This window comes from Pipra filicauda, unplaced genomic scaffold (assembly GCF_003945595.2).
Source record: "Pipra filicauda isolate LSUMZ 115617 unplaced genomic scaffold, ASM394559v2 scaffold165_size2600900_pilon, whole genome shotgun sequence".
Classification (NCBI taxonomy): Eukaryota; Metazoa; Chordata; class Aves; order Passeriformes; family Pipridae; genus Pipra; species Pipra filicauda.
Genome location: NW_024104162.1, coordinates 557,126 through 567,832, shown reverse-complemented (window position 1 = coordinate 567,832; position 10,707 = coordinate 557,126). Strand labels below are relative to the sequence as shown.

The 10,707-nt window shown below is 41.6% G+C and overlaps 1 protein-coding gene across 1 annotated transcript; it reads left to right on the top strand.

The window, feature by feature from the left end:
• The first annotated feature begins 284 nt into the window (after window positions 1-284).
• ARF4 (ADP ribosylation factor 4) lies at window positions 285-10,707 on the top strand. Its single transcript, XM_027728531.2, has 6 exons — window positions 285-574; window positions 6,481-6,561; window positions 7,050-7,159; window positions 8,380-8,451; window positions 8,943-9,068; window positions 9,751-10,707. Exons 1-6 carry the CDS (start codon window positions 508-510, stop codon window positions 9,835-9,837), a joined length of 543 nt encoding a protein of 180 aa, XP_027584332.1. The 5' UTR covers window positions 285-507; the 3' UTR covers window positions 9,838-10,707.

The following is a 10,707-nucleotide window of genomic DNA, read 5'->3' as shown; positions in this document are numbered from 1 at the left end:
CGTTGCCGTCCCTCCCTCAGCGCCGCGGGTCGTTACCGGGGCTGGGGGTGCCCCGTCTCCCCGCGGGCGGGGCGGGGCCGGCACCCGCCCGGCGTGCCCGGCGTGCCCCGCGTGCCCCGGAAGCCGCGCGGGGCGAGCGCGCTCGCCTACATCCCCCGGCGTGCCCCGCGGCGGCGGCCAACGCGCGGCGGGGCAGTGGGCGGCGCGGAGCCTATCGGGAACTGTAGTCCGCGCCCCGCCCGGGCCGTGTGGCGGAGGGCGGTGCCGCGGCCGGGGGATGTGGCGAGCGTGACGTGATCGTGTCCGCGTTGGAGCCGGGGCGGCCGCGACGAACGTGACGTGGCAGAGACCGAGCGAGGTCCCCGGTCACAGAGCACTCGCCGCCGCCGCCGGGCTCCCCGCGCGCGGAGGGATCCGTGCGCGCACACCGCCCGGGCCGCGCTCCCGCCCGCCCGCTCTCCTTCCCTCAGCGCTCCCCCGCCGCCGCCCAGCGCCGCCGGAGCCGCCATGGGCCTCACCATCTCCTCGCTCTTCTCCCGCCTCTTCGGCAAGAAGCAGATGCGCATCCTCATGGGTGAGGGGCCCCGCGGAGCCCGGCCCGGCCTCACCGGGCCCGCACGGCCGCGTCCCGCTGGCTGCGGGAGGGGAGGCCGCGGGTCAGGGTGGGGGGATCGCCTCGTCCCGGGCTGCGGGGCGGACACCGCGCTGTGCCCGTCCCGGGGACTCGTGGGTGGTGGGAGAGCAGCGGGGACGGGAGGGGGTGCGAGTCGGGCTGTGTTTGCCCTTCTTTTCCCCGCAGTATTCCCATGTCCCCCCCCCGGCCCAGCCCCGCTCCTGCACCTGCGCTGGGCCGCGCGGAACAAAGATGGACCCGCGGCCGGGCAGGGCCGGTATCCTCGGGCCGGGGCCGAGCGAGCCCCGGCCGTGCCCTCCTGCCCCGGCACTGCGGCTCCTGAGCAGGATGTGACAAAGCCTGGGGTGTGCGACGCCGGGGGCGTAAGAACGGCCGCATAATGGCCGATTTTCGGCAGCTGTAGGGAGCTGTAGTGTCTGTATCCTGGCTCTTGGGAAAGGGCGTTTCAGTGTAGCATCTGTGCACGTTAATTCTCCTGTACCTCGTGTACAAACCCATAGAACCCTCTAGGTTGATCTTGCAGCGCTTGCTTATTTTTACTGTCTCCTCGTAGTTTTTTATTTGGCATATCGGTTTACTTTTTCCGTTCCCTTGACACGTACTGTGTAATAATTGGAGCCAGTGTCTCTCGGAGATTCTCACTTTCAGATTATGGTTCAAAAGGTCAAAGCCAGCACATACTGCATTGGCATTTCCTCCTCCGCTTCGGCTCTTCCCTGCCCTCTTCCACCCACCTACCCACCCCTGCAAGCTTTATGTACAAACAGTTCTTAACCCCCAAATTTTTATCAAATTCTGTTACCAAACTGAATGGAATTTGGTTCATGGCCGTTGACTGAAGGAGCTTGTCCTAAGGAACTATATAAAGTGCTCCTTTGGATAAAGCCAGCTATGGGACTGGATTCTAACTGTGAAACTTCCTGGCACACACCCATCCTCAGTGCTGCCTGGGTATGCTCAGACATACAGTAATGCAGGTTTTTTTAATTACAATTTTTCATGTTCTCCATCCATTTTGTGATGACAGAGTTCTTGACTGCATACACAGTATTTTTTATTGTATGTTATTTCATTGAAATTAGAGGCTCTCATCCATTGCAAAATAGCCTGCATAATTTCTGTCTTCGAGACAACTCAGTACATCTCTTGGTTTCAAGGAGGTGATTTGGCTGTCTTTGAGCAGCCAGACTCTTCATGTGACTCTTAATGAATGGAGCAAAGTCTCCAAATGAGCTTGACTGTAGGACGAGGCAGTTTCCGTGGTATTTGTAGTTCTGTTGCGTTCTTCAAAACACTGAAGACAGGAAAGCAATGTCATACAGATCAAAACAGCTTGCAAGGCTGTAGTTTCTTCATTGGTAGGTAATCAGGTCAAATTTGGGTTAGAGATGAGTTTGGGAGGTGCACTTTCTAGCAGTTGATTCAAATGAATCTTTTTTGTTTGTTTGTTTGAAGAATTTTGATTTTAAGGCATTATATTAAAATACAGAATCGGAGCATGGGACAGCACCGTATTCCTTAGGTAGCCTAAGAGGCTAAAACTTGTGGTGTGTTGTGGTGTGTCATAGGATGTAGACTGGATGTTTAGAAGCAGAATATTATACTGGATATGACATAATTTATGTGTATCTGTAACATGAAAAGCTCTTGATAGCATTCTGTGTCATATATCAGCACTTTGAGGAGAGATGTCTGAATGAACTCTGGGACTGAGTTAAACTTTTCCTCCAGGTGATAGTTTTCAGTGTATGGTCTGAAAATGAGCTGTACAAGGCCAGTCATTTAAGTTTTCACATGTAAAATACCAATGAAGAAGTAACTTTATGGGGTGAGGTATTTAGGGGAAAAAATATTATGAGTGAGTTGATAACCAACAGATGATTAATTTATAATTCTAACTTCCTTTTCACAGCTTTCTTCTGTTTCTGCAGAATCAAAGATAAATTAGAATTAGTTTAGCTCTTCAAACTGACTTTGTGTTACTGAGTTCTGCAGAACTTCAGTATTTCTCATCAGGGACCATTGCCACCAGCAAACACTATTTTTTTTTTTTGTTCTCCAACTACATCGATGATAAAAGGTGGACATTTAATGTTATACTGTTACTGAAACTTTGTTTTTTAAAAAAATGCACATGTATAATTAAGTATTTTTCAAAATGGGAAGAAAAAATCAGGCATTTGGAGTGTAATGGGAGTAACACGAGGGAAAAGAAAGAGCTGCAGGATAGGATTGAATGACTGAAAGTCAGATTAGGCAACCAGGGCATTAAGAGTCCTAATCCTACACATACCTGGCTGTGAAACATTTCATTCATGGTTTCTTGTGCTTAAAAAAAAAAAAGTTATTGATTCATTGTGCACTTTTCAGTATCATAATTTAGTGTTCTGTGTCTTGGTGTGGTTGTGCAAGTGTTCACTGACATAATACCTCCTCAGGAGCTTCAAGTGCAAAGGTAATTATTAAATCCATCAGAGGAAAAATGTCTGATTCTTTGGGAGTTGTGTCACTGTACAGATCATAACCATTTAATTGTTTTTTTATTGGGGGGGGTTATTCCTCTGTTGGTTTGCCTGCTGTTGGCTTTCTATAGTTGATATGAAGTTCTGTGCTGCGATAACAGAGGCAGCTTCATACTCAGCCACCAGTGATCAAAGTTGGAAGTTGGAATATGATGTGGCTGGGGGGATGTTCCCCAGGACAAGCAAACTGGAAGCTTGAGATTTAGAAACACAACTGACAGACTGTGAATAAAACACAGAGCAGTAAGGGGCTCAGAACCACAGTGATTTCAACAGCACCTGAAAGCATCGTAGGTACTTTTTCTCCAGCTAGAGGAAAAGGATGTTTGACTCAGTTTAAAGATAAATGGTTGCAAGTACAAGTCTTTGCTTCCCGTTTGTACTTTATTGTAATCTTTGCAGTATAACTGCTGGACATTGTACCCTGCATCGAGTTTCTTACACCTTGGCAATGGTCAGGCAGTAGAATCAGTGAAAATGTAGAATAGGAAGTTTACTTTATCTGGGGATTTAAGATGTAGGTTTTAACCTTGATGAAGTTTATGATGTGGAAGTAGCTCATAGATTTACATTTACTGTTCCAGTGCAAATGTAAACATGTTCGTTCTTGGACTACTAAAAGCAGTAGTTACATTTCCTACCAGCTCAAAAGATTAAATGTGATTTAATGCTCTGAAATGTCTTGTTCTAAAAATGATGGTAAATTGCAAATTGGAGTAAGAAATATGAATGGAGACTATGCTTCTTATGACTTGCTTGTTTAGACTTTATAGCATTTGTAGTTTGGCCAAAAGAGGCAGTTTTTGCAAGTAGGGTCACAGTGATTTGCAGAAGTTTCCTTCCCTCAGTTCAGCTGCTGTCTCAAGTGTCAGAAGAAGAAAACACTTATCCACAACCAGTCACTCAGCCTGGCTCAGTGCAAAGTCCAACAGCTTAATCAGGGCTGTGAGTAAGAGTGGATTTAAGCAAAGTCTCTGGGCTTTGTGCTTACATAGGTAGTGTAGCCTTCTGCCAGCACCACTGAAGTGTTGCTGGGTCCTGGCACAAGAGTAGAGTGGGTAACTGGGACAATATTTTTTTAATTGAGCAAGTGGTTTAAAATTCCTGACTAGTTTCTAATTTCTTAGCTCTGAATCATATCTCTAAACGGTTCTTGTTACCCTGTGTACATTCTTTGAAATGAGATTAGCTTTTTTCTTTATCTGTATAGTTAGTATAAACCCCAAATACACTCAAACCCTTTGTGTAGACAATGCCATCTTTCTTGCATTGCTGATTTTAACAAATCTTGTCAGTGTTTGTTCTACTGGTAACTGGGGTTTTTCTTTGGTGGGTGGGAGCAATGAAAGAAGAGTTTTGAGTGGGTGTAACTTTAATTTGGTAGTTCATTAAACAGTCTTAATTTACTGGAAAATGATCACATGTTATGAACAGGCATTATGTTTTCTTATCAAGATCCAGGCATCCTACGAAGGCTTCCTTGAGGCCAAACTGTGTAAAAATAGTGTTGGGCTTCAGGCCTCGTGCTATTAAAAACACTGGTTTGCAGCATAGATGGAGTATCTGAGGGTTCTGGGGTTGGCTTAGAGGGTTTTCTAAGATGACCTGACACTTCACTGGTGTGGGGGAAGTGCTGGCATTTACAAGTTTCATGACTTGCAAGCTCTTGTGAAACCTCTGCTGCACCGTATCTTTTTTTGTTCATGCTTGTGTGTGGTTCTAAAAGAGACCAGCACTTAGACAATAGCAAACTTAAAACCATTAAATTTTCATTTGAACATTTGGGGAGTTCATTACCCCTCAAGGAGCTTTGGTTTTGGTGGTAGATTTCCCCCCCCGCCCCTTTCCTTTCATGCTCTCATGACATTAACAATTAGAACAACTTTTTTTTATTTTTTTAACATGCAGTGACATTGCCAAAGAAACTGCATTGGCATGTTTAATCCTCTGCACACTATCAGAATATAGGACAATTATAGATAGGTTTTTTTAATTAATTTGCTGTAACAGCAGTTTGTGTCTTGAGAAGGATGAGGTTTTTCAAAAGTTTGGTTTCATTCTGAATAAGTAGGTAATTTTGAATTCCATTTTTTTGTGATGCCAAAGAAACAGTTGTATTATTAATAGTCAAGTCATCAAACCACTTAAAGCTTAATATATTGCAGTTGCTAAGTAGGAAATTAACTCAGAACACTTAAGAATGTCTGTTATCCATATCAAACAAGGATAAAAATTTGGTTTCTTGTGAAAGTATTATTTAATTAATTCTTTGGTGGGGGGATGTTTTGGTTTGGGCAAAGTTTTACTGAATGCTTTAAGTTTCACAAATAGGCATTTTATTCAAACTGTTGCTGTGATGTTTACTATGTGCTGTTTGTGTAGGTGCTTATGTGCTAGGTATTGCATTCTAATGTGAGGAATTGTATTTTGAGTTGCACTTATGTGTTCTGAAATGCATAACAATAAGCCATTGGACAAACAGTTTTAGGGAACTACAGTGTATATGTTTGCAGTGTTGGTGATATGTCTCCAAAAATGTCTTTGAGGCTTCATTTTATTTTATTTTTTTAAGGGTGACAGACTTACATTGAAAAGCAGCAAACATAAGTTTTGTTGTAGAAACAGAAAAGCAAATATAAGTGCAGAAGTTCTTTTGTAAAGATCAACAGTGGAGACTCCTAATGGAAGCATCCTGGAATAGAAGTGATATCTTGAAAAAGAGTTACAGCCCTTGGGGTACGGGCAGAGGGATGATGAGTTTCCTGGTGTGTGTGGTTCTGTCAGTGCTAAAGAAATGTTTGAGCAAAGGGATGAGAGACTGGAATGAGGGACACAGAGGAGTCTTCCATGGACAGTGCCAGCTCCAATCGGTCCAGGTGCCTGTGGAACTGGCCTTAGCTGAAGATTGAGTAAGTGAGGCCTTCCCCAACTTGTGTGAAGTAGCAAATGTGTGATTAGTTAGACACGGTGTGCTGCTTGTAGATGGTTGCTGGGCTTTTAAATTCTTCCTTATTTACACAGAAGAAACTTTTAAAGTGAATGATAAAGCTTAATTAAGTAACACAAATACTTAGGAAGGTGCCCAGAAACTTGTGAGCGTATGGGTTGTGAATGGAAGTGTTTTATTGAGCTTGTTCTGTCTCTCAGTGCTGGGTAGAGGAGATGGGGAAAAACATAAAGTAGTTTATCAACAAAGAGTTAAGAGTGTTTGAAAAGTTATTCTCAGAAAAAAACCCTAATACTGTGCATGTAAAATGGCATATTTTGAACTTAGCAGGTTGTAGGTAATACTGTGAACTAAATCAGTTTTTCTGTTCCTTCTAGTTGGTTTGGATGCTGCTGGTAAGACAACCATTCTTTATAAACTGAAACTAGGAGAGATTGTCACCACAATTCCCACTATCGGTAAGATCACCAATTCTTATGTCTTCGTTGTTGTTATTCTAAGTTTATGTTGTAGAGGAAGGTTTCTGAAGAGTGTAGGGATTTGCTGTCTTTGCTGGAATGAAGAGAAACATGGGCTTGTCTGGCACTGCCATAAACGTAACATAACGTAACTGTCACACCAAAGATGCACCTAGACCAGAATCCTGTGCCTGACAGTGGCCAGCAGCAGATGCTCAGCAGTACAGGAATCAGTACTTCCCCTAAACACCCCAAGCCTCACAGTTTGTGGCTGAAAGATTTGCTGAACCACTTGGATTTAAGTGATCCATGGGTTTTTTCCCCCCTTCAGTCAGTTTTCTTATGATCTACCAATTCAGTTCTGATAAGCTGTTTTATGCATAATTGGGAGAAGTGTAACTTAGGAAGTGTCTATCTTTAACATGGTTAGAATTATATTTTAACACTAGCATTAACTATTTCTAATTACTTAACTCCTTCATTTTTAGGTTTTAATGTGGAGACGGTAGAATATAAAAACATTTGTTTCACAGTTTGGGATGTCGGTGGTCAAGATAAAATTAGACCTCTTTGGAGGCATTATTTCCAAAACACGCAGGTAAGAGTTCTCAGATGACAATAGTTAAAGAGCTGTTTTGTGAAGCCTCATTGTCTTCTGTAGAATATATATGGAAAGTTGTTTTCTTTCTTTCAGAAAGGCTCTGCACTACCTCCTGCAAGTTCTGAGGGTACCCAGATTTTATTTCAGTTGAAGCTAGTTTGTTACCCTGAAGGCTTCAGGCCTAGTTGTGAGTGTAGCTGGCAAGGATCAAGTGCTTTAGGATCTCCCAGAGTTCTGTAATGTGCCAGAGCAACTGGTTTGTTGTGAGGAACTCTTCAGCTTTGCTGTATCCGTGCTTTGATTTGTTTGAACAGGCATTGGTTATGCATAAAACATATTACTGTTTAAAAACCCTTCTACATCCTCTTTTTTCGTAGCCAGCCTTAAAGTACACAGCTTTTACTGTACTAAATCAGTGTATTTAGTAAGCTGAATGTCTAAAATATGGTAAAAGATCTTGTTATCAGTTGATTAACAAATGTCATCTTCACATGGATGTGGTGACTGCTGTCAGTTTTGGTGACATAAATGTGATTTTTCCTTTGGTTCACAAGTGGTAAGGTAAGTTGCTTGTTAGTATCAGAAAACTTTTGGAGTGGGTTTGTTTTGGGTTTTTTTGTGTTGAATATAGAATTGTTTCCATGTAACTTGTGTGCAGCATGACGCACATAATTGGTGCAGAAAAACAGAGAGGTCTGGATTGACAAAAGGGACCTACCACTATACTGTTGTGAATAACTGTCCTATTACTAAATACTTCTTTTGAAAGATAATTCTCTTTCCTTGAAGAGAATGATAAAAGTAAGGTTTTCAGACTGAAGTGTTAAGAGTAAATAGTGTGCATAAGGAGGACACTTGAATAACAGAGATGCCATTAGAAATACTGTTTGGTACAAACTTTTTTAAACAAATTCAGGCATTCATTACTTTAAGGGTGTGGGATTTTTCAGTGAAATATGAGCTGGTGAAGCACTTGTGATTCTCAATACAATGAGTGACAAGGGAGGGGGAGAGCTGACTTATGAAATTTGCTGAGTTTTTTTTTCCTAGCTTTATTTTGAAGTTGACTCTTTGGTAGTTGTCCTGACACACATCTTGTGTTGCTTAAACAGAAATTTCTGTCAAATTTTCTTACCTAAGAGAGGAGACAATCACAATATTCAACATGAGTATTTTGGGGGATTTAAAATAGTACAAACCTTCTTAACTTCCTGCAGGGCCTCATCTTTGTGGTAGACAGCAATGACAGAGAGAGAATCCAGGAAGCGGCAGAAGAGCTGCAGAAAATGGTAAATGTCGATATCTTCTGAAGTACCTTTGTTAGACTTACTTTGTCATATTTTTGGATGTTTGTCAGCTTCCTAAAAGCTTTAGGATTTTAAAATTTTAGGGAATTTATGCGGTGCATATTGTATTCACCTGGTAATTCTGGGTCACATAGTGTACCGAGTTGTAACTTCAGCTCTGTTCAGAACTACTAATGTGACAGAACCTTTCTTGCCTTCATAAAACCTAAATAAAAATGGAAAAACAGATTGGTGCTAGAGAATTTCAGAAGAAAGGTGTCCATAAATTTAAACTATTGAAAGATTTTTTCCTTAATCATAGAAGTTCTGTTTGGGTACTAGTTAAATTTCACTCCATACTTACTGGTGACTTCAGGAGCAAGAATGAAAATGTTTATAACCCTTAAATCAGTATTTAGATTTCTTTAGTGTTTGTCAAAGTAACCGAAGGACTGAGCTGAGGTAATTTAGTAACATGACTGTCTCTCTGTTAGCTTCAGGAGGATGAGCTGCGAGATGCAGTGCTGCTTCTGTTTGCAAACAAACAGGATCTGCCAAATGCCATGGCAATCAGTGAAATGACAGATAAACTAGGTCTTCAGTCTCTGCGTAACAGAACTGTAAGTGCTGAACTCTTTTCTTCCTCTATTATATATCATAAACACAAATTTCAAGTTTTCACCTCTTTCTGTAGAAAGATGCACATACCTGCCATTAAACTTCAGAGTGCATAAAGTCCTTGTCCTAAATAAGTGATTCAGAAGCATAATGCAGTGTGCACAGCTGTCACAGGTGTTTCGTTTCTCACTTTTTTTCTGAAAACACACAAATACTCCAGTCTGTCACTGAAATACAGCTGTCCAACGTTTGACAAAGTATATGGTGGGCTTTCTCAGTATTTAGTATTCTGGGGGAGCAAATGCATTCTGCAGTCTCACCTCTGCAAAGATAGAAGGAAATTAGGTATCTTCTGAAGCTAGTTTTCAGCATATAAATCAAATGCATGTTCTGTGTTTGTTTTTTGATGCCTTAAACTGCGTTGTAGCATTTGGTAGGCAAACCCTTGAGATTCTGGGTAATGTCTGAACCCCATCTACTCTATATGTAATTTTCAAAACTTTTAAAAATACCATCTGTTCGATATTATGGCACAAAAACAGTGTTTAAAAGAACACTATTTTAGTGCTAGCAGTATTATAAGAACACTGAAGAGGGTGTATCTGAGTGTCACGTACTGTCATAACTTTGCTTGCATTCTGTCAGTATTTAACTTGAACTGTTGTTTGTGTTCTGCATTAACAGTGGTATGTCCAGGCTACCTGTGCTACACAAGGAACTGGTCTGTATGAGGGACTTGACTGGCTGTCAAATGAACTCTCAAAACGCTAACTCCGACTGGATGACTCTTTCACCAGGGACATGTTTGATATAAGTGGTCTAGGCTTGTTACAACAAAATTAGTTTGCATCTTGGTTATTACAGTATCTGGAACTGATATTTGGGCAGGATATTACAGCGTTTCAACTTATTTTGTTGCCAATTATTGTTTACCGAGCTACATGTTGCAAAGGTAGCAATATGCTTGGGTAAAAATCTCCTTAACTTGGAAAAAGTGTATCTTCTGATTTTATTCCCCTTGTTAGCCTAAATGCCTGAATATAGTTATTGTGACATCTTTAAGATCTGTTTTGAATACTCTTTTTGAGCCCCAATAAATTAATGTTTTAATTTTTTTTCTCCCTGCTACTCTTAGTTTACTGATGCCCTGTTTCATTCCTCAGACAGTCTGCTGATTTAAAAATGTAGCATTCCGTATGTATTTATTTCTCTCCCTTGCCAAAAAGATTTCCTAATATTGCTTGTCCCAAGCCAAGGAAATGCTCTAAAACACTATACAAATCTACTGCACTGAGGAACATTTATTAATCCTTGGGTTCTGTCAGCCCAACTTGCCTTTGTGTGAATTGGATTTGATGGGTAGAATAGTTCTGTGCTGGTTGCGAAGAGCTCATGTTGAGGTTGTTTTTAATATTCAGCAGATTGTCTTCCTTTATATTGTATCATTTTTTTTATGTTGCATGTTGCTTTTTGGTATCAGCCTGACTATTTTTGCCCAGTGTATAATAGTTCTGCTGAAGTTTTACTGTTTGTTGGTGAACATATCTTCATAAGGAAATTTTGGAAAATTCATCAAACTCAATGGATTAGTTTCTTCATAACCCACTTGGAATTATTCCTAATAAAATGATAAAATGTATA

Coding starts and splice junctions, on each gene's coding strand:
- ARF4 (XM_027728531.2), top strand. CDS start 508: ATGGGCCTCACCATCTCCTCGCTCTTCTCCCGCCTCTTCGGCAAGAAG. Junction 575..6,480: donor GCAGATGCGCATCCTCATGG/GTGAGGGGCCCC, acceptor TGTTCCTTCTAG/TTGGTTTGGATGCTGCTGGT. Junction 9,069..9,750: donor AGTCTCTGCGTAACAGAACT/GTAAGTGCTGAA, acceptor CTGCATTAACAG/TGGTATGTCCAGGCTACCTG.